Source organism: Erythrolamprus reginae, chromosome 4 (assembly GCF_031021105.1).
Source record: "Erythrolamprus reginae isolate rEryReg1 chromosome 4, rEryReg1.hap1, whole genome shotgun sequence".
Classification (NCBI taxonomy): domain Eukaryota; kingdom Metazoa; phylum Chordata; class Lepidosauria; order Squamata; family Dipsadidae; genus Erythrolamprus; species Erythrolamprus reginae.
The window spans coordinates 2,615,209-2,638,940 of NC_091953.1; the positions used below are offsets into that span (position 1 = coordinate 2,615,209).

Here is a 23,732-nt window from a genome sequence, read left to right on the forward strand (position 1 = left end):
TTTTTTTTTAAATATAAAAAGGAACCTGAAAAAAGCCTGAATGGAACCTTTTTGGAGTTTAATGCTGCAGTGAACCGGACGTCCATGTGCCGCCTCTATGTTGGTGGAGGCAGGCAGGGTTCCCTTGGGTCCCATTTGTTGGGGGTCAGGGAAAGGGAGGGTCTTGCCTTCTCTTTCTGCTCAAGATCCCCATGGACAGTTGGGGGGCCACTGTGGGACACAGAATGCTGGACTCGAGGGGCTTTGGCCTGATTCAGCAGGACTCTTCTTAGGGTCTTATGTTCCTTCCTTCCTTCCTTCCTTCCTTCCTTCCTTCCTTCCTTCCTTCCTTCCTTCCTTCCTTCCTTCTCTCCCTTATTGAATCGGATATCCATATGACGCCTCTATGTTGGTGGAGGCAGGCAGGGTTCCCTTGGGTCCCATTTATTGGGGGTCAAAGGAAAGGGAGGGTCTTGCCTTCTCTTTCTGCTCAAGATCCCCATGGACAATTGGTGGGCCATTGTGGGACACAGAATGCTGGATTTGATGGGCTTTGGCCTGATTCAGCAGGACTCTTCTTAGGGTCTTATGTTCCTTCCTTCCTTCCTTCCTTCCTTCCTTCCTTCCTTCCTTCCTTCCTTCCTTCCTTCCTTCTCTCCCTTATTGAATCGGATATCCATATGATGCCTCTATGTTGGTGGAGGCAGGCAGGGTTCCCTTGGGTCCCATTTGTTGGGGGTCAAAGGAAAGGGAGGGTCTTGCCTTCTCTTTCTGCTCAAGATACCCATGGACAATTGTGGGGCCACTGTGGGACACAGAATGCTGGACTTGAGGGGCTTTGGCCTGATTCAGCAGGGCTCTTAGGGTCTTATGCATTAAAAAAATACTATTAATTGACTAGCAGATAAAACCAATTCACTTCTGATAATTTACTACCTTGAAAAGCTAGTTTCCTTTGAAATGTTTTTCCCCCCTGACCTAAAGCTACAGTTTGGAAGTCTGTAGAGATTCAGAAGCTTTTTCAGGGGGCAAATAGACTTTCTTCTTTTTTTCTTTTAGTGTTTTGCTTTTCATCGAAGCAGCTTCTTCGGCTCTGACTGGACGGTGGGGAATGGGAGAATTTAAAATCCTTGCAGACATCTGATCATTTTCATCCTTTTAGTGGGTTGTTGAGGCCACCTGGAGGTTTACCTGTATCCTCAGAGTCATCTGAGTGGTCCAAAACGGTTCCTGTCATCTGCAATTGTTTCCCCTCTGGAAATCCGTTCTTACTCCCCCACCATTCCAAGGGTCTTCATCTCCAATTGTATAGCTGAAAGTCTGAAAGAAAAAGGAAAAAACAAGTCCAGGTTTGCCTCAAAAATTGCAGCCTATAGGGACCATTTGCACCATTCAAGTGACCCTGAAGACACAGATAAACCTCCAAGTGGCCTCAATGGCCTTCTAAAACAGGGGTGAGCAATCAATTTTGCCATGGGGCCGCATGAGAAATTGGGATGGTTTTAGAGGGCTGGATTAATATAATTAACTCAGTTCTACCCAATACTGTATATTATTGGGTAGAACTGAGTTAATTATATTATAATTACAAATTATAATTATATATTATAATATATTGCATTGCATTGCATTGCATTGCATTATATTATATATATATATATATATATATATATATATATATATATATATATATATATAATTATATTATATTATAATTATAAATTAATTGCCCACCCCTTCTTTCCTTCCTTCCTTCCTTCTCTCCCTCCCTCCCTCCCTCCTTCCTTCTTTCCTCCATTTCTCCTTCCTTCCTTTTTTCCTTCTCCAAATGGAGAGAAGCTTCTGTCTCTCTGATTTTCTCTGCCTTCTATTTCTGCTTATGGGCAGTTCTTTACTTCTCTTCCAAAATATTCCTTTCAGGTGCCTCTCTTCAACTGACCTACATTGTCAGTTGAGAAAACTATAGTGGAGGCTTTGCCTGAAAGTAGCTTTGGATTCCTTTTCTTCCTCCTCCTCCCCTTTTCTCCCTTGAGAGGTGGGGTGGGGGGTTTGCTTTAAATTTCTTGGAAAGGCCAATGAAACCAATGAACAATTAAAAAATGAGCATTTATTGGACTTTTGCAAAAGGGCATGGAAAGACAATTTCTCCTTCCTTCCTTCCTTCCTTCCTTCCTTCCTTCCTTCCTTCCTTCCTTCCTTCCTTCCTTCCTTCCTTCCTCCCTCCCTCCCTCCCTCCCTCCCTCCCTCCCTCCCTCCCTCCCACCCTCCCTTTCTCCTTCCCTCCTTCCTTCCTTCCTTCCTTCCTTCCTCCGTGGGCCGGTCACAGACACTTTGCTAAGGTCTGTTCTAAAAGGATGCAAATGACCAGCTGTCAGCAAGGAGTATCAATCCTTCCATTCCCCACCATTCAGTCAGAGCTGAAGAAGCTTCTGGGAGGAGAAGCGAAAGGTCTTCAAAATAAAAAACAACCAGAAAGTCCAGTTGCCTCCTGGAAAAAAGCACCTTCGGGACAGCAATACGGAAGCATTAATGAGGCAGGTAGTGGCACTAATAACCTGGTTGTGAGGCAAAGAAAAAAAACATGTTGCCTCTGTGTCACTATCAATGTCTATTGAGACCTGGTGCCCAGTCACTACTTAGTCATCAAATCAAACACTTTTCCTGCCCTGGCAAGTTGCTTGCGATCCCTTTGGGGAATTTTTCCATTGGCTTACTGTGTGCAGGTGATATTTTTAGATCGATGAGCGCATTGAAACCATGTTGTGGATGTTATTGTGCTGGTGAAGCTACTCTAATGAGCCGATAATGCAAAGGAACTGCTACAAGCTCGAGCAATAAAAGCCAAGCAACACGGTGTGGGGGAAAAATGGGACTAACATGAGCTAAAAATGACATTGAAACGAAAATCGAGCTAATGTTTGTAAGCCACCCAGAGTGACTGAGAGTGAGTGGGCGGCCAGATAAATCTAAGGAATAAAGACAGTCAGACAGGTAGAAAGATAATGTTCCAGCATTAGAATTGACAGCAAAGATATGAAACTGATGGGCAGCTTCTGCCTTTAGCACCAATGGTCAACACTAAAAGAACCAGCAATCAAGAAAAACGCCTTGCAAACTAAAACTCCTCGGTAGTGTAGCCATGGAGAAAATGTCCAGATGCCAGGATATGTCTCTGCCTACACAGTTTAGAAGAGCTCAGGCCGAGATGTTCTCTGAGACCCTCTAAGGAGGCCAACATTAGCGTTTGAAGAAGCAGGAGAAGAAGAGGACCGATGCCTTTGAACTTCGAGGTTGGAGAAGACTCCTGAGAAGTTCATTAGCAGTCAAGAAAACCAACCAGTGGCTCAGACAAATCAATCCAGATTTCACACATGAGGCATACGTGTCCAGGCTTGCCAAGGTTGGAGACCCCTGACTTAGATGACCCTTCTGGCCTCTTCCAACTCTATCATTCATGGCTGGCTGAGGAATTCTGGGAGTTGAAGTCGACATGCCTTAAAGTGGCCAAGGTTGGAGACCCCTGACTTAGATGACTCTTCTGGCCTCTTCCAACTCTATCATTCATGGCTGGCTGAGGAATTCTGGGAGTTGAAGTCGACATGCCTTAAAATGGCCAAGGTTGGAGACCCCTGACTTAGATGACTCTTCTGGCCTCTTCCAACTCTATCATTCATAGCTGGCTAAGGAATTCTGGGAGTTGTAGTCGACATGCCTTAAAGTGGCCAAGGTTGGAGACCCCTGACTTAGATGACTCTTCTGGCCTCTTCCAACTCTATCATTCATGGCTGGCTGAGGAATTCTGGGAGTTGAAGTCGACATGCCTTAAAATGGCCAAGGTTGGAGACCCCTGACTTAGATGACTCTTCTGGCCTCTTCCAACTCTATCATTCATAGCTGGCTAAGGAATTCTGGGAGTTGTAGTCGACATGCCTTAAAGTGGCCAAGGTTGGAGACCCCTGACTTAGATGACTCTTCTGGCCTCTTCCAACTCTATCATTCATAGCTGGCTAAGGAATTCTGGGAGTTGTAGTCGACATGCCTTAAAGTGGCCAAGGTTGGAGACCTCTGACTTAGATGACCTTCTGGCCTCTTCCAAATCTATCATTCATGGCTGGCTGAGGAATTCTGGGAGTTGTAGTCGACATGCCTTAAAGTGGCCAAGGTTGGAGACCTCTGACTTAGATGACCTTCTGGCCTCTTCCAAATCTATCATTCATGGCTGGCTGAGGAATTCTGGGAGTTGTAGTCGACATGCCTTAAAGTGGCCAAGGTTGGAGACCTCTGACTTAGATGACTCTTCTGGCCTCTTCCAATTCTATCATTCATGGCTGGCTGAAGAACTCTGGAGATTGAAGCCTTAAAGTTGCCAAGACCCCTGACCAGCACGGTTGCTAATAGCCAACCATGATTTGATGGCACATTAGCCATCCATCAAATCCATTGTTGATATTTTTCCCATAGAAGATCAGAATAACCAAATTAATATCTGGTGTCCAGAGATGTTCTTCTAAATGAAGATATGAGGGTCGCCCAGAAAGTAATGCACCACATTTTTTTCTTCAACAATTATTTATTGAACAGAATGAAACTTACACACAAGAAAGAATGATGTTTCTTCTACACTCCCTATTTTTCCACATAATCTCCATGCCGTTCTATGGCCTTCCTCCAGTGAGACACACGGGCGTGTATGCCCTGTCGGTACTACTCCTTGTTCTGGTCACGAAGCCATTTCTGCGCTGTGCGAATCATCTCTTCGTCATCCTCAAAATGTCTACTGCGAATGGCATCCTTTAATGGCCCAAACAAGTGTTCCAAACAAGTAGAAGTGGAAGTCTGAGGGAGCTAGGTCAGGGCTGTAGGGTGGATAGGGGCTTGTAACGTACAGCACTTACAGGCACCATTTCAAAACACTACTGCAGCTACGCTATCTGTCCGAAGAAAAACAAAATTTACACACGCCCTACTGACAATTCAAATAATGTATACTGCTCAAAATAAATAAATAAAGGGAACACTCAAATGATACATCCTAGTTCTGAAGGAATGAAATATTCTCATTAAATACAGTGGTAGCTCTACTTAAGAACTTAACTCGTTCCGTGACCAGGTTCTTAAGTGGAAAAGTTTGTAAGTAGAAGCAATTTTTCCCATAGGAATCAATGTAAAAGCAAATAATGCAGGCAAACCCATTAGGAAAGAAATAAAAGCCCTGAATTTGGATGGGAGGAGGAGGAGGAGGAAGACGAGGAGGACAGTTGTTGCTGAAGGAAGATGGTGAGGTATGGGAAATCAAAAAAATCCAAAACTTTAAGACTTTAAAAAAAAGAGAGGTACTCTGAGGAGGCGCATACACCCCGCGCAAGGCTGCCTCCCATACACTGCGCCAGAGAGAGAAACTCAGGCGGATGAAAGTGGGGAACCTCCTGCTCCTTTGACTGAAAGGCGGCTGCTGCTGCTACCTGCTTCCTCTTCCTTCCCATGCTGAAGGGCTCCCCTCTCCTCTCACTCGCTCGCTTTGTAGTCGGCACCTTTCCTTCACTGTGGTGACTCCTCGGTTTGGCTGAAGCTGAGTTAATCTGGCTGGGGCGAAGTGCCCCCTTTTGCCTTTCCGCGCCCAGACGCTCTGGGAGGCAACCTTGCGCGGGATGTATGGGAGGCAGCGCGAGGGAGTCACCACAGCGAAGTGGTTTATTCCCTCTCCAAGCGCCCAGAGAAAGGAAAACGCTCCATTTGCTCAGGGTTGCCAAAGCCTTCTTAAGCGCCACCGAAAGGCTCCTCTGGCAGCCCAGAAAAGCCCGAGATGGTCAGGATTAAAGGGGAATGGCAGGAAACTGGCCGGGCCTTCGTGTCACTCTCAAATTTCCTGGGAAATTTTTCTGGCCTCGGGTTCTTGAGTAGAAAATGGTTCTTAAGAAGAGGCAAAAAAACCACCCGGTTCTTATCTAGCAAAGTTCTTAAGTAGAGGCGTTCTTAGGTTGAGGTACCACTGTACTTATGTTCTGTACAAAGTTGAATATGCACAACAGCATGTGAAATTGATTGTTAATCAGTGTGGCTTCCTAACTGGACAGTTTGATTTACTTGGAGTTATACTGTGTTGTTTAAGCGTTCCCTTTGTTTTTTTGAGCAGTGTATATCTAAAGGTTTGCATTCATACCATTACTGTAGGCTGGGGGGAAAAATTGGGTGCATTATCTTATGGGCGCCCCCTTAAGAAGCCATCAATGAGAAGCAGTCTGGTTCTTGTGAATTAAGGAGGTAGAAACACAACACATCCCACTAGTTCGTGGCTCTCATGTAGCTGCCTGTGCTGTATCTATCATCACAGTCTTTGATTAGCTGGAATCCTGATGAATCTCAAAGGACCACTGGTGACTTTACTGATGCTTTGTAGATACAGGCAGTCCTCGACTTAACGACCATCATTGAGCCCCAACTTTCTGTTTTTAAGTGAGACATGGGTTCAGTGAATTTTGCCCCATTTTGTTGCCACAATTGTTAAGCGAATCACTGCAGTTGATAAATTAGTAGCCAGGTTGTTAGGTGAATTTGGCTTCCCCCCTTGACTTTGTTTGTCAGAGGATAACTAAAGGGGATCACGTGACACCCCTCAACCGTCACAAATACGAATCAGTATTTATGACTCGTAAATACCGTGCCCGGATTTTGTACTTCCGACCATGGGGAGATGCTTCCATAGTCCTAAGTGTGGAAAACAGTCACAAGTCCCATTTTTTTCAGGGGTGTTGTAACTTCTGAACGGTCACTAAATGAACCGTCATAAGTCGATGGCTACCTGCACTGTTTTCTCAGCAATGCGCCAGGTGGGTTTTATCCTGTGTTATTTTTCCTTCCCAGATGTAAACTCATTCCAGCAAACCACAAAATGGATCGACGACGTCAGAACGGAAAGGGGTAGTGATGTCATCATCATGCTTGTAGGAAACAAAACAGATCTAGCAGACAAGAGGTAAGGAGACAGGCCACTTCTCAGGAAAGACTTCATGGACTCCATCTGTCTAGTCTGGAGGACAGAAGGGAAAGGGGGGACATGATCAAAACATTTAAATATGTGAAAGGGTTAAATAAGGTTCAGGAGGGAAGTGTTTTTAATAGGAAAGTGAACCCAAGAACAAGGGGGCACAATCTGAAGTTAGTTGGGGGAAAGATCAGAAGCAACGTGAAAAACTATTATTTGACTGAAATAGTAGTAGATGCTTGGAACAAACTTCCAGCACACGTGGTTGGTAAATCCACAGGAACTGAATTGAAACATGCCTGGGATAAACATAGATCCATCCTAAGATAAAATACAGGAAATAGTAGAAGGGCAGACTAGATGGACCATGAGGTCTTTTTCTACCGTCAAATCTTCTATGTTTCTATTTAGTGACTATGCAAAGTTACAATGGAACTAAAAGTTATGATCATTTTTCATATTTTTAATGACCATTGCAGCATTGCATCAAGATTTCGAAGAAACAAGCAAGGGAAGTTTTTGTCCTCCCCGGCCCCCAGGGGCCTCTCAAACCCCCTGCATGTCCCATATTTTGCAAAAATGGGCCATTTTTTCAAAAAAAAAATTAAGCGTGAAGAGGGTTGAGGAGGCCTGCTGAGTGCTTCTAGAGGGGAAAGAAAAAATGCCCCCGTTTTTGCAACAAAAAAGGCCTGTTTTTCACAAAGTTGTGTTTTTGCCTTCTCCCAGCGCCCAGGAGCACTCTGCAGGCCTCCCAAACTTCTGCACACGCTTTTTTGCAAAAAAAACCCTGAGTCATTTTGCTCAAAAATGGAATGTGGGGGTAAAAAATTACTGTATTTAATATATAAAATGCAACAACATTTCCACCCTCTTAAGTGGGGGTGGGGGGGAGAGAAAGGTGCATCTTAAAGTATGAAAAATATGGTATATATTTTATTGGAAAAGCGTAATCTGTAATAGAGACCCCTTAGAGCAGTGATGGCAAACCTTTTTTCCCTCGGGTGCCGAAATAACATGTGTGCACCCTATCATGCATGCACAAGTGCCCACACCCATAATTCAATGCCTGGGGAGGGCAAAAACAGCTTCCTCTGTCCCCCCGGAGGCCAGAAACGGCCTATTTCCTAACTTCAGATGGGCCCAGTAGGCTCGTGTTTCGCCCTCCCCAGGCTCCAAAGGCTTCCCTAGAGCCAAGGGAGGGTAAAAACACCCTCCCCCATCACCCTGAAGGCTCTCTGGAAGCCAAAAAGCAAGTTGGATGCTTGGCTGCATAGCTAGAGGTACAACAAGCAGGGAGGAGATTGTGATCCCACTATATAGAGCGCTGGTGAGACCACATTTGGAATAATACTGTGTCCAGTTCTGGAGACCTTACCTACAAAAAGATATGGATAAAATTAAACGGGTCCAAAGACGGGCTACAAGAATGGTGGAAGGTCTTAAGCATAAAACGTATCAGGAAAGACTTCATGAACTCAATCTGTAGAGTCTGGAGGACAGAAGGGAAAGGGGGACATGATCGAAACATTTACATATGTTAAAAGGTTAAATAAGGTTCACAAGGGAAGTGTTTTCAATAGGAAAGTGAACACGAACAAGGGGACACAATCTGAAGTTAGTTGGGGGAAAGATCAAAAGCAACATGAGAAAATATTATTTTACTGAAAGAGTAGTAGATCCTTGGAACAAACTTCCAGCAGACGTTGGTCAATCCACAGTAACTGAATTTAAACATGCCTGGGATAAACATTGCTCCATCCTAAGATAAAATATAGGAAATAGTATAAGGGCAGACTAGATGGACCATGAGGTCTTTTTCTGCTGTCAGTCTTCTATGTTTCTATGTATGTTTCAAAAACGCCCTCCCAGAGCCTCTTTGTGAGCCAAAAATCAGCTGGCCGGCACACACATGCATGTTGGAGCTGAGCTAGGGCAACGGCTTGCGTGCCAGCAGATATGGCTCCGCGTGCCACCGTTGGCACCCGTGCCATAGGTTTGCCATCACTGCCTTAGAGGAAGCCGAGACTGCAGTTCGCTTACTGTGACCCTCTTCTTTTCTTTTCCAGACAAGTATCTATTGAGGAAGGGGAAAGGAAAGCCAAAGAGCTGAATGTGATGTTCATCGAAACTAGCGCAAAGGCTGGATACAACGTGAAACAAGTGAGTAATAAGGAGCTGCAAATTGTTATGTGCGCAGCTGGCTGAGGAATTCTGGGTATTGAAGTCCACAAGTCTTAAAGGGCCCACGTCTTACAGGTGAAAGGAGAACAGAGTCATTCCAGGCTTTCGAGACCCATTACAAATCAAGTAAAGGGTTAGTAACTACATGGCAGTGATCAGAATCAGAGGGGGCTTGGCTTGTTCTTCAGACCATCAAAAGAAGTAGGACAAGAAGTAATGGGTGAAAATCTGGAGAGATCCAACCTGAAAGCAAGGAGAAATCTTTGGACAATGAAAAGAATTAATCAATGGAACAGCTCCCAGATTTATTTATTTTATTTATTTATTTATTGAATTTGTATGCCGCCCCTCTCCGGAGACTCTGGGCGGCTAACAGCAACAATAAAACAGTGTACAATAGTAATTCAATACTAAAAATGATTAAAAACCCATTAATATAAGAACCAGACATACATACAGATGCTCCATGAATGGAAATTTTCAAACTGGACTGGACTGTAGAGATGTAGAAATCACTAACACTGAGACATGAGTATTGTATTGACAGTTCTGTGTTACCAAAAATTTCAGGAGAAGGATTTAGGGGTAGTAATTTCTGACAGTCTCAAAATGGGTGAACAGTGTGGTCGGGCGGTAGGGAAAGCGAGTAGAATGCTTGGCTGCATAATTAGAGGTATAACAAGCAGGAAGAGGGAGATTGTGATCCCGCTGTATAGAGCGCTGGTGAGACCACATTTGGAATAATATTGTGTTCAGTTCTGGAGACCTCACCTACAAAAAGATATTGACAAAATTGAATGGGTCCAAAGACGGGCTACAAGAATGGTGGAAGGTCTTAAGCATAAAACCTATCAGGAAAGACTTCATGGACTCAATCTGTATAGTCTGGAGGACAGAAGGAAAAGGGGGGAACACGATGGAAACATTTAAATATGTTAAAGGGTTAAATAAGGTTCAGGAGGGAAGTGTTTTTAATAGGAAAGTGAACCCAAGAACAAGGGGGCACAATCTGAGGTTAGTTGGGGGAAAGATCAAAAGCAACGCGAGAAAATATTATTTGACTGAAATAGTAGTAGATGCTTGGAACAAACTTCCAGCAGACATGGTTGGTAAATCCATAGTAACTGAATTTAAACATGCCTGGGATAAACATATATCCATTGTTAGATAAAATACAGGAAATAGTATAAGGGCAGACTAGATGGACCAGGAGGTCCTTTTCTGTCGTCAATCTTCTTTGTTTCTATGTTTCTATGATTTCTTAAAGCAATATTTTGCCTGGAATCAGCAGCTTCTGATGTCATAAGTTTAAGGACTCGTTGTAAGGTCCCCTTTTTTTCTGTGCCATTGTAACTTGAAACAGTCATTAAATAAATGATTGTGAGTCAGGGACTATCTATTCCTTATATACATACATACAATTATTGCCTTAAATCCAATAAAATCCATTTAAAATGAAGTTGGAATAAAATGCAATTTAAAATGAAGTTGGAATAAAATACAATTTATATCTTCTGTTAAAATGAATGCTTTTTTTAATTGGACGCTGATACAAAGCCGTCAAGGCGCCTTATATAAAAAGGCAAAGCCTTAAAGCGCAGAATATTTCCCTGGTCCGCTTCTATCCATCCGTCGTGCTTTCACACAAACACACACCACACACCTAACTTTCTCAATTTTCTCTTTCAGCTTTTCCGACGTGTGGCTGCCGCTTTGCCTGGCATGGAGAGCACGCAGGAGAAGAGCAGAGAAGACAGTATCCTTTGGTCCACGCTCTGTTGGGGAAGCAACCCAGTCATCGGTATTGAGGCTTTGGGGGTGTCGGCAGAGGGGGGACAGTGACAAAGCAGATTTATTCTGACCAAGCTCCCCAAACACCACAAACCCTCTGTAGTTAAAGCAGTGATTCCTTTTTTGGAGCGCCAGCAACACCGGCAAAAAGTCTCTCTCACTGCAGGCTAACAAATCTTTCCGGCAGGGAGATGAATAGTTATTATTATTATTATTATTATTATTATTATTATTATTATTATTATTATTTATTGGATTTGTATGCCGCCCCTCTCCGTAGACTCGGAGCGGCTAACAACAGTGATAAAAAACAGCATGTAACAATCCAATATTAAAACAACTAAAAAAACCTTATTATAAAACCAAACATACATACCAACATACCATGCATAAATTGTAGAGGCCTAGTGGGAAGGAATATCTGCATTGGCTGCCGATCAGTTTCCGGTCACAATTCAAAGTGTTGGTTATGACCTTTAAAGCCCTTCATGGCATCGGACCAGAATATCTCCGAGACCGCCTTCTGCCGCACGAATCCCAGCGACCGATTAGGTCCCACAGAGTGGGCCTCCTCCGGGTCCCGTCAACTAAACAATGTTGGTTGGCGGGCCCCAGGGGGAGAGCCTTCTCTGTGGCGGCACCGACTCTCTGGAACCAACTCCCCCCGGAGATCAGAACTGCCCCTACTCTTCCTGCCTTCCGTAAACTTCTCAAAACCCACCTCTGCCGTCAGGCATGGGGAAACTAAACATCTCCCCCTGGGCCCGCCGAATTTATACATGGTATGCTTGTGTGTGTGTATGTTAGTATAGGGGTTTTAAACTTTTTAATATTTTAATTAATTGGATTATGTATTGGATTGTTTTTTCACTGTTGTGAGCCGCCCCGAGTCTTCGGAAAGGGGCGGCATACAAATCCAAATAATAAATAAATAATAAATAAATAAATAAATCTTAACTCCCCCATGCCTAACGGCAGAGGTGGGTTTTAAGCAGCTTACAAAAAGCGAGGAGGGTGGGGGCAATTCTAATCTCTGGGGGGAGTTGGTTCCAGAGGGCCGGGGCCGCCACAGAGAAGGCTCTTCCCCTGGGTCCCGCCAAACGACATTGTTTAGTTGACGGGACCCAGAGAAGGCCCACTCAGTGGGACCTAACTGGTCGCTGGGATTCATGCAGCAGAAGGCGGTCCCTGAGATAATTGTCTACCACATCTAGTCATCTCCTGCTTTTTAACTCCAGAGCTACGGTGGGGCTTTGTTAGCAGCAGTGGCTCTTCCGTCCCAAGGACCAGCCCATAGATTTCCACTGCTCTCCTCTTCTCTGCCTTGTGCATCAGGCACAGGACCCAGCCGTTCCTCCTCTTCCTCATCAGCCACCTTCAGACTTATATACCGCTTCCTACTGCTTTGCAGCCCTCTCTAAGCGGTTTACAGAATCAGCATATCGCTCCCAACAATCTGGGTCCTCATTTGACCCCCCCCTCGGAAGGAGGGAAGGCTGAGTCAACCTTGAGCTGGTGGGGAGATTTGAACTGCTGAACTACAGTTAGCAGTGGTGTCCTCTAACCATTGTGCCCCCCTGGCTCAGTATGTTCCGAAGGGCAGGCGCTCTGCAGGGAAGGCTCTGGATCTCGATAGACGGGGTATTTCTACTGACGGGATCCGAAGTAGGCCCTCTCTACCGGACACAAGTAGCTTTACTGATTTATTTTTATTTATGGCATATTTATTTATTTATTCGTTGTTGTTTTTAATGCCGCCCTTCTCCTTAGACTCAGGGCGGCTTACAACGTGTTAGCAATAGCCCTTTTTAACCGAGCCAGCATATTGCCCCCCAATCCAGTCCTCATTTGACCCACCTGGGAAGGATGGAAGGCTGAGTCAACCTTGAGCCGGTGATGAGATTTGAACCGCTGACCTGCAGATCTACAGTCAGCTTCAGTGGCCTGCAGTACTGCACTCTACCTGCTGCGCCACCTTGGCTCACCATTTATTTGCTGCCCAACCTGTTTCAAACGACTCTCCCTCATAGAGCCTGCAGTGGTTAGAGTGCAGTACTGCAGGCTACTTCTGCTGATCACCGGCTGCCATCAGTTTGGTAGATCGAATCTCAGTAGGCTCCAGGTTGACTTGGCCTTCCATCCTTCCCAGGTGGGTCAAGTGAGGACCCAGATTTTTGGATTTTGGGGAGCAAGAGGCTGACTCTCTGTAAACCGCTTAGAGAGGGCTGTAAAAGCACTGTGAAGCGGTATATAAGTCAAAATGCTATTGCTAAAGCTATAATTCCACATCATGGACCCTTCCTTATTATTATTATTATTATTTCTTATTTATTAAATTTATATGTCGCCCCTCTCCGGAGACTCGGGGTGGCTCACAACAACAATAAAACAATGTCCAACAAATCTAATAATTTTAAAACACTAAAAACCCCTTATTAAAAGCAAACATACACACAAACATACCATGCATAAACTGTTTAGGCCCGGGGGAGATGTCTCAGTTCCCCCATGCCTGACGGCAGAGGTGGGTTTTAAGGAGTTTATGAAAGGCCAGGAGGACGGGGGCAGTTCTAATCTCTGGGGGGAGCTGGTTCCAGAGGGTCGGGGCCGCCACAGAGAAGGCTTTTCCCCTGGGTCCCACCAACCGACATTGTTTAGTCGACGGGACCGGAGAAGGCCAACTCTGTGGGACCTAAGTGGTCGCTGGGATTCTTGCGGCAGAAGGTGGTCCAGGAGATATTCTGGCCCGATGCTATGTAGGGCTTTATAGGTCATAACCAACACTTTGAATTGTGACTGGAAACTGATCGGCAACCAATGCAGACTGCGGAGTGTTGGTGTAACATGGGCATATTTGGGGAAGCCCATGATTGCTCTCGCAGCTGTTCCATTCACGAAACCAAGGGTCCGTGCCTGTGTTTCCATTTCCCTTAACTTCTCTTCCCCAGTGATCGACATCAAACTTGAAAAGCCTCAAGAGCAACCAGTCAGTGAAGGAGGCTGCTCCTGCTAATAGTCTGTTGGGGTTTTTGTTTGGTTTTATTTCATTTTTCCCTCCTTCCTCAAACCATCATTGGCTTCTCCTGGCCCCCTTCCTTTCCTTCCTTCCTTCCTTCCTTCCTTCCTTCGTGACCCCTCGACAGCCGTGTGACGATTGCCTTGCCTCCTCCTCCTCCTTCCCCCACCTCCTCTTCCTCCACCCCTTCACCCCAGCACGGATGCTCATCGCTGCCTGTCTTCGTGAAGATAATCTCGCTAGCTTCACAAGCACAAAAAAGAGAGAGAGAAGATTAAAAAAAAAAGTCGGTGTCTTCATTGCCATAGCGAAGGAAAAAGGGTCGCAAGAGCCCAAACCAGCCTACTACCTTAGTCCAGTAGGTCTAGAAAGTTGAGTGCAACTTTGTTAAGGTCCGCTCCTTTTTTCTTTCTCCTTTTCTGTTTTTTTCTTTACAAAGAAAATTAAACATGTCGCACTTGTTAAATGGAGGGGGAGTTGCAGGGCCTTGGTGGAAGATTAAGGGCGGCACCTGATTTTGCCGGCAAGTGGACGTGTTACAAGGTAGATTGAAAACGCCGTTTGCAGGCTCTGGAGCGTTAACAGAAGAGCAAAAAAAGAAATTGCAACCTCCAAAAACACTAACATCTTTTTATAAGTCCGACCTTTTGCTTTTGGGACAAGCAAAACTAAAAAAATACCCCCAAAAGCCAGCTTGCTAAACCGTGCTTTCACAATTTTATTTTTACTTTATTTATTTTATTGATTCGATTTCTATGTCGCCCTTCTCCGGAGACACAGGGCGGCATAGAAATCGGTTTTTGGGGTTTTTTATGATGCCTTTTTTTTTTAAAAAGGCGCACGGTTCCAGAATCTTCCGTGTAGACACCTGCAGTTAAACTGGCTCGCAGTGCAGTCTCTGGTTGGGGTTTGGAGGTGGATTTTTTTCCTTGCATTTCTGGGGACGTTTTCAGAACAGGTTTGAAAACAGAGTTGAGGCCTGTTAGAGACGATTTGAAGTGAAATCCGTTTCTAAAATAAAGCCCCGTACGCTGTGACTACGCTTGCAAGTTCTCCGTAAAGTGAGGAAGGAGGAGGACTATGATAACTGAGGCTATTGGGCAGCTCAACACTCAACTTGGGAGAGTGATAAAAGTCCGTTTTTAAAAGTCCCTTTTAAAAGGATGACGTGGGGAGTGTTGCGTTTTTGCATAGGATGGAAACAGGACTTTCAATTATGCAGACTGTTGCCTTTTACTTTCAGCATTATTATTGTTTTTCCTTTTTTTACATTGGGTCTTGAGTCTATGTGCTGCATAATTCAGTCAAGTAACCTTTTGTTTAGTATTATGTTTGACTTAAGTATCGTTAACAGTGATTTCCGTCAATATTTATTTTCTCTGCTTTCAATTTGTTTAGCATTCAAGTCTTTCCTTCCTTCCTTCCTCCCTTCCTTCCTATCTTTCTTCTTTCTTTCTCTTCCTTTCTCTCTTTTCTTTCTCTGTCTCTCACTCTCTGAATTGGTTAATCCATTTAAAACTTTGGCAATGTTGCAAGATCTTGCAATTTATTTCGGAAACAGACATGCATTCTTTCTCATGTACACAAACACACAGACACACAAAAGACACACACACGCACTACAGAAGTGCACTCTTAATAGTACTAGTCATTGTGAAGTTGCTACGTAAGTTAACACAATTGTAAATACCTTGTTTGCCAGGAGAGTTTGTGGAGGGGGAGGGGGGGCGACGTGGGAAAATATTATTATTATTATTTTCTCGCAAGGGCTGGCTTTTGAAAAGGCCGCCCAGCTTGGCTCAGAGGCCGCAACGCAGAGTGTGTCCCATTCCCCTACACCCCCGCCTTTGCATTGTGGAGTCCGAATGGCAAATTCCATCACTTGGACTTGAGTTTCCAGTGACTTTGCATAATCTCATGTTCAAAGGGCAGATTGACATACAGATACGCTTTTCATGCAATATTGAAGAGGTGATTTTTTTTTCCCTTTTTGCTTTTTATTTTCTCCCCCCCCTCCCCCCCCTTTAAAAGTAGCATGTCTAGAAATAAACGTTTAAACTATGGCAACCGAAGGCGAACTTAATCCTGAAAAGAAACTCGAAAGGAGACAGGGCTACTTAATTTTTTTAATTTTCCTTCCTTCCCTTCCTTGTATTGTCGTTCTTCTATGTGTGCAGAAACTTAAAAACAAAAAAACAAAGAATCCCATCTCGCTGCTTTTTGAATAACTGAGTTTTATTGTGGTTTGGGTTCTTCGAGCAATTAAATGTGTACACGGGTTGGATTTTTTAAAAACATGCACAGAATTTTTTGCTTCCAATAAAGTATCTAATCAAAACACTACGAGAAAAAAGGTTTCTCTCTCTTGTTTCTTTGGATTCCCTCCCCTGTTCCCCATCTCACTGGCCTTGGTAGTTCTGGCTTGTTTTGAACTCGGTGCCATAGCTGAGCATCACGTCAATTCTTTGGTCTCCAGGCAGCAAGCAAGTGTACAACTCCAAGTAGGACTGAGTTTCCCAACTGGGCCAACTTTTAAGTTGGATAGACTTTCAATTCCCACAATTCCCCAGCTGGCATACAGCGTGTGTTCCAAAAGTAATGCAATTGAATTTCTTGCACCGCTTCTATTGGTGGGAGCGGGACCGAAGCACTTGGAGTAGGTGGGGGGGATGCTAAGCTTTGCCACGAAACCAGTCTCAGTGCTCTCCAAACTGGAAGCGGCAGGACGTCAGTTATTGTAAACCTGCGCACCGACTGTGTCACAAAAAAATGGGAATCGGAAATTTCAAGTGAACTTTTGCAATGTATAGAAATTGAACCTGATTATTTGGACAACGTCATCACTGGTGATGAAACCTGGGTTTTTTAATATGACCCAGAAACAAAACACCAAAGCTCTGAGTGGCACACTGACCAGTCCCCCAAACCCAAAAAGGCAGGAATGAGCAAATCAAAAGTTAAAACAATGCTCATTGTCTTTTTTGACAGTAAAGAAGTGGTCCATAAGGAGTTTGTTCCTCAAGGACAGACAGTTAACGCTGCCTACTACATGTATGGGCTGGAAAGACTCCGAAAAAGGGTCATCAGGACGAGACGACATCTCCGCTACCTGGCAACTCCATCACGACAACGCACCTTGCCACAATGCACTACAAGTCCACGAGTTCCTGACCAAACACCAGGTCCCAACGCTGCCCCATCACCCCTATAGTCCTGACGTCGCCCCAGCAGACTTCCTTTTGTTCCCTCGGATTAAGGCAGCCCTGAAAGGAACCTGTTTTTCGTCCATAGAAGAAATCCAATCAGCCGTGACGAAGACCTTGCGAGAGGTCCCCGAAGACGCCTTCCAGGGCGTGTACCGGTCATAGCAGAGTCACTGGAAAAAATGTGTAGAGGCCCAAGGACAGTACTTGGAAGAATTTTAAGTGTTTGTGCAAATCTGTTCAATAAAATACTTTTTTAAAAAATTGCATTACTTTTGGAATACACCTTGTATATAAGTGATTTGCTTTACCCACCTGTAAAATTGGGTCCGATTCTGTTTGTGACCACAACGATGGAGATTCCTTCCTAATTGTGGTTCAGTCGAGGACGACTAGTGAAGCTGCTTTGCAAAAACAGGTACTGGGAACCAGTGGTGAAATCTCAAAATTTTCTCTGCCATATCTGTATGCGTGGCTTGGTCACGTGACTGGGTGGACATGGCTTGATGGGTCATGGTCATGTGACCAGGTGAGTTCACAACCCAACTTTCACACTTCACGCAGAAACAACACAAAACTGACTCAATGCCAAAGCAGCTGGACTTCCCACAAAATGGGCCCTGCAACAACAAAGCAGGAACCTCACAGAGCCACAAAGAACTCAAAAACCAACTTTTCACACTACACAAAAATAACAGCTACACACCTGACTAAATGCAAAAGCAGCTGATTTCACACAAAATGTCCCCTGCAACAACAAAGCAGGAACCTCACAGAGTCAGTTCTAGTGAATTTAAAAAATGCTTTTAAAAAAGTAAATGAATAAAAAGGTTCATCAGCTGTGACAAACAGCTGGGTGAACATGACATGTAGATTCGCCTTCTGTCGTGAACTATAGATTTAGCTTGTTCCTTTTGTCTTGTATCGTACACTGTGTTTTCACTCTTTCTTAATTCGTGCCTGTGTTTTCCACAGCGATGCCTTTTCTGATCAGGAATAGTCTCAGGCAGGGGTCTCCAACTATGGTAACTTAAGACAAGTGGACTTCAATTCCAGGAGTTGAAGTCCACAAGTCTTAAAAGTGGCCAAGGTTGGAGACCCCTGACTTAGATGACCCTTCTGGCCTCTTCCACCTCTATCATTCATGGCTGGCTGAGGAATTCTGGGAGTTGAAGTCCACAAGTCTTAAAGTGGCCAAGGTCTGAGAAGTGTGTACATGTGCATTATCCACCATTTGTGTAATGACAAGTTTTAAGACTGAATTTTATTTTATTTTTACATTATTTGAGAGACGGCAGTGGTTAAATAGCACTGAACGACTGAACAAAGCGGATTGGTGGAAGGATAAGAAATGCCAGACGCTGTTATTTAGTCTGTTCTTACTGGGGAGGAAGTAATTGGAAAATAAACACAATCCTTTCCTTAAACACACACATCGACAACAATCCTGCTGCATTGTTTTCAGGTAAGCTTTCCTACTCCCCTAATTAAGCTAAATGCAGATGAGCTTTAAATACATTTTTGGGTGAGTTAAGCCAGTGTTTCCCAACCTTTTTTGAGCCGCGGCACATTATTCGTATTTTCAAAATCCTGGGGAACACTGAAAGGGGGGGGGGGCTAAAGAAGTTTGGACAAAAAAAACCCTCTCTCTTCCTTTCGCTCTATTTCTCCCTCTTTCTCTCTTTTCCTTCCTTCCCTTCATTCTCTCTCTCCATCCCTCTTTCTTCCTCTTTTTTGCTCTCTTTCTCTCTCCCTCCTTCCCTTCCTCTATGTCTTTCTCTCTCCCTTGCTCTCTCTCTGTCTCTCTTGCTATCTCTTTCTTGCTTTTTTCTCTCTCTCTTGCTCTCTCTCTCTCTTTCACTGTCTTGCTATATGTCTCTTTCTTTCTCTTTGCCTCTCTTGCTATGTCTCTTTCTTTCTCTCTCTCTCTGTGCCTCTCTTGCTAAGTCTCTCTTTTTCTCTTGCTATGTCTCTCTCTTTTTCTCTCTCTCTGCCTCTCTTGCTATGTCTCTCTTTCTCTCTCTTTCTCTATCTCTCTTTCTCTGCCTCTCTTGCTGTCTCTCTTTCTTGCTCTGTCTCTCTTTCTCTGTCTCTCTTTCTCTGTCTCTCTTTCTCTGTCTCTCTCAGCTGACTGCAAGCGGGAGCCCTGACGGCGGCAGCTGGACGTGGTGCTGGACACCGTATATGCCAGGCACGCAGCGCCAGCATGTACGACGTCCAGCAGAACGTCCAACCGCCACCGTCAGGGTTCCCACTTGCAGTCAGCTGAGCGAGCGAGCGAGCGATCCCTCTCGCCGCCGCCATCTCCCCCGACTGCCTGCGGCCGCTGCGGCCACCCCCCCCCGCTCCCATCGGACACTTGCCGTCGACGAAAGAGGAGCTCCAGCTGGGCGGGGCGCTGCCGGTACTTCCGTCCTGGGGCTCCCGCTCGCAGCTGTCCCCCGCCTCCTGCTCGATGCCGCGGTTTTCGGCGCTCTCCTGCTGGGCCCCAAAGAAAGAAGGCGGGAAAAAGGTGCGAAGAATGGAGCTCTCCTTCCTGCCTTCCTTCTTTGGGGCCCAGCAGGAGAGCGCCGAAAACCGCGGCATCGAGCAGGAGACAGCTGCGAGCGGGAGCCCCAGGACGGAAGTACCGGCAGCGCCCCGCCCAGCTGAAGCTTGGCACACCTGGCCATGTCTCGCGGCACACCAGTGTGCCGCGGCACACCGGTTGGGAAACGCTGAGTTAAGCAGACACAGAATCCTAATTAAAAACCTTTTGAATTGAGGCGCCTGCAATCTCCTTAGGATGCTTATTTACCCTCTATGAGAAAAAATGGATACAGTGGTACCTCTACCTAAGAACGCCTCTACTTACGAACTTTTCTCTAGGAGTCTCCTGGGAGGAAACAAGGTTGGAAAAGCGGGGGAAAGCCTCTGTGGGGCCTCTCTAGGAATCTCCTAGGAGGAAATGGCCAGAAAAGGCAGGGGGAAGCCTCCGTGGGGCCTCTCTAGGAATCTCTTGGGAGGAAATAGGGCTGGAAAAGGGGAGAAGCCTTCGTGGGGCGGCCTCCATCATCCTTGTGGTTTCCCCAATCGCACACATTATTTGCTTTTACATTGATTCCTATGGGAAAAAATGGCTGGTTCTTACAAATTTTTCTACTTAAGAACCTGGTAACGGAACAAATTAAGTTCGTAAATAGAGGTAGCATTGTATTTAGCTGGTAGAAGGGGGAAACATCCCCCCCGCCCCACCACAAGATTGCAGTGTGATGTGGAAAAACACAACAGCCATTGAGTTGAAGAGCAAAGGTTTCTTTTTTTAAAATCTTTAAATACTTTTTCTTCCAAAATATACATCATTATTATTATCAGCGCCTGAAGCGTTCGATAAAATCAAGCCGCAAACTAACAATGGAGTCATGATGGGTGCTCAGAGCTTAGAGAGAAGCAAAGCGAGGTGTTTGTGCAGCGGCTAATGGGGGGGGGCCCAGCTGGCCCATTTCCGGGTTTTCCAGGGAAGCCCCTAATCCACCAGATGAGGCAGACTTTGCCGCAGGGATGGGATACCCTCAGGAGAGCCACCGCCGGGTAAAAAAACCCTCTATCCAAAACCCCAGGCAGCGCTTTCTTAAAATGCAAGCTTTTCCCTTTAAATCCAAAACGGTTAAAATTTTGTATGGAATGGTCATTCCGCGATAGGCCTCGATATGTGCAGGAAATGACTAATTTTTTTTTTTTTGCAAGATCCAATTTTGCTTCTGCGATTCAACAACCCCCCCCCCCCCCAAAAAAAAAGAATTGTTCATTGCTCTAAGGAAAGTGATCAGCGGATCTGAAAACAAGGGTTTACCCTTTCAAGCGAAAAAAATCTGGCAAGTATCTACTGGGCAGAGTCACAGCTGTTGTCGCTGCTAGCAATTGTGGTTTTTCTGGGAGGGTTTTTTTGGCCCAGAAAACACTTGCTGACCTGGCAGTGTTTCGGTCATTTAGCTGTGCCAACCCTACGATGGGTTTGTGCGAAGACGGCATTTATATGCCTTCCAGGGATGAACTAGCAATTGGGCTCCGTTGGCATCTTTGTGGCAGAGATGGAAATAATCCCGGAAAAATTGGGTACAAAAACGGTCCTGTCTACTTAGAATTGGTTAGATTGCAATCCAGATTTTTCTTCCTAGAATTCACAGCAATTTACCATATTTTTGGACTATAAGACACACCCTTTTACTCACTAAAAGAGGCTGAAAATTAATGTGCATCTTATACTCTGAATGTAGCCTTTTTTCCAGCCCTAACTAGCTGCTAACAATGTTCCCAGCTCTTACTTTGCAGGCTCTTTCATTGTTACTCTCTATGAAGAATGTTTTCCAAACCCTAAGTCTTTGCAGGGTTTTTTTCATTGCTCTACTTGCTCTGAATAAGTTTATTTCTAGCCCTAACCAGGTGCTAACAATGTTCCCAGCTCTTATTGGCTTGCAAGCTCTTTCATTGTTACTCTCTGCAAAGAATGTTTTCCAAGCCCTAAGTCTTTGCAGGGTTTTGTTAATTGCTCTACTTGCTCTGAATAAGTTTCTTTCTAGCCCTAACCAGGTGCTAACAATGTTCCCAGCTCTTATTGGCTTGCAAGCTCTTTCATTGTTACTCTCTGCAAATAATGTTTTCTAAGCCCTAAGTCTGTGCAGGGTTTTGTTCATTGCTCTAATTGCTCTGAATAAATTTCTTTCTAGCCCTAACCAGGTGCTAACAATCTTCCCAGCTCTTACTGGCTTGCAAGCTCTTTCATTGTTACTCTCTAAGAAGAATGTTTTCCAAGCCCTAAGTCTGTGCAGGGTTTTGTTAATTGCTCTAATTGCTCTGAATAAGTTTCCTTCTAACCCTAACTAGGTGCTAAGGCTTGCAAGCTTTCATTGTTACTGTCTGCAAAGGATGTTTTCCAAGCCCTAAGTCTTTGCAGGTTTTTTTTTTCATTGCTGGCTGGGGAATTCTGGGAGTTGAAGTTCACACATCTTCAAACGGCCAAGGTTGAGAAACACTGCTCTATAACCTTTATTGTGTATTGGACTGAATGAATGAATGAATGAATTATCCTTTCTATCCTACTTATGTTAATGCAAACTATAATTTCTATCCCTGTTTCTTTGACAAATAAATAAATAAATAAATTCCATATTAGCCACGGATGTTATAGGAATATAGCTTGTGTGACAGGTGCAGGAAAAGACTTTACGATAGCTTTGGGCTCAGATTAAACGGATTTTCGAAGCTGGTGGTAACTTCCTTACATAACCCTCTAAATTCCCCGTGGAAGTTCAGCCTATAGATTTGGGGCAAAGGCAGCAGTTTCCTGGTCTGCCTTAGATCTACCTAGGGAGCCAGGGAGGACCCATCAGTGCAGCATGGGAACAGAGCCTTGGTGGCGCAGTGGTTAGAGTGCAGTACTGCAAGCTGCTTCTGCTGACTGCTGGCTGCAGTTCATCAGTTCAAATCTCCCCACCGGCTCCAGGTTGATTCAGCCTTCCGTCCTTCCGAGGGGGGTCAAATGAGGACCCAGATTGTTGGGGGGCAAGAGACGGATTCTGGAAACCACTTAGAGGGGGCTGTAAAGCACTGTGAAGCGGGATATAAGTCTAAGCGGTATTGCCCTTAAGTATCATTAACAGTGATTTCAATGTTTATTTTCTCTGCTTTCAATTTGTTTAGTATTCAGGTATTTCCTTCCTTTCTATCTTCCTTCCTTCCTTCCTTCAATCCATCCATCCATCCATCCATCCTTCCTCAAGGTTGACTCAGCCTTCCATCCTTCCGAGGTGGGTCAAACGAGGACCCAGATTGTTGGAGGCAAGAGGCTGATTCTATAAACCACTGTAAAGCACTATGAAGTGGTATATAAGTCTAAGCAGTATTGTCCTTCCTTCCTTCCTTCCTTCCTTCCTTCCTTCCTTCCTTCCTTCCTTCCTTCCTTCCTCAAGGTTAACTCAGCCTTCCATCCTTCCAAAGAGGATCAAATGAGGACCCAGTTTGTTGGGGGCAAGAGGCTGATTCTGTAAACCGCTTAGGGGGGGCTGTCAAAGCACAGTGAAGCGGTAGATAAGTCTTAAGTGCTATTGCTATTGGCCACGGTTACTCTTCACACAGCAGGTGCTTAAAAAACCTTCCTGAGGATTCTGCAAAACTTCCTGGGGAATTCATGTGCCAAAGTGACCCGCCTTCTTTGGGTTCTCCCTCTTTTGCTTTCGAAACAGGGGAAGGGGGGGGTCTTGCCAGGAAAAAGTGGGGGGCAGTCAGCCAGCCTGAGGCTGGCCGGTCGACCGAAAAGCAGAGCGTCAGAACCAGCAAGGCATCCACATGAAGGAGCCCAGGGCAGCCCCCGTGGCCGCTCCGGCGAGGAGACCCAGGGCCATCTGATCTCCGGAAACGCGGTAGGGGTCTTCGCGGATGATGACGTGGGTCATTCCAGGGGCTGTGAGGGAGAAAGAGAAACATAGAAACATCGAAGATTGACTGCAGAAAAAGACCTCCTGGTCCAACTAGTTTGCAATTATACTATTTCCTGTATTTTATCTTAGGGTGGATCTATGTTTATCCCCGGCATCTTTAAATT

At 45.0% G+C, this 23,732-nt stretch overlaps 2 protein-coding genes across 3 annotated transcripts in view; one reads left to right on the plus strand and one right to left on the minus strand.

Annotated features, from left to right (window-relative positions):
- Window positions 1-16,302, plus strand: part of RAB6A (RAB6A, member RAS oncogene family) — a 57,567-nt gene extending 41,265 nt beyond the window's left edge. Inside the window, exons 1-4 of one of the 2 annotated variants that reach the window (XM_070749468.1) lie at window positions 6,787-6,952; window positions 9,028-9,121; window positions 10,832-10,898; window positions 13,882-16,302. In XM_070749468.1, coding sequence (XP_070605569.1) covers window positions 6,798-6,952; window positions 9,028-9,121; window positions 10,832-10,898; window positions 13,882-13,946 — 381 coding nt within the window. In that variant the 5' untranslated portion in view covers window positions 6,787-6,797 and the 3' untranslated portion in view covers window positions 13,947-16,302. Of the gene's footprint in view, window positions 1-6,786; window positions 6,953-9,027; window positions 9,122-10,831; window positions 10,899-13,881 lie in introns of those variants that run through there. The other variant, XM_070749469.1, reaches the window with a different exon arrangement.
- Window positions 16,303-22,901: 6,599 nt separating this feature from the next.
- Window positions 22,902-23,732, minus strand: part of PLEKHB1 (pleckstrin homology domain containing B1) — a 29,035-nt gene continuing 28,204 nt past the window's right edge. The window contains exon 7 of the mRNA XM_070749474.1: window positions 22,902-23,591. Coding sequence (XP_070605575.1) covers window positions 23,455-23,591 — 137 coding nt within the window. The 3' untranslated portion in view covers window positions 22,902-23,454. The remainder of the gene's footprint in view (window positions 23,592-23,732) is intronic.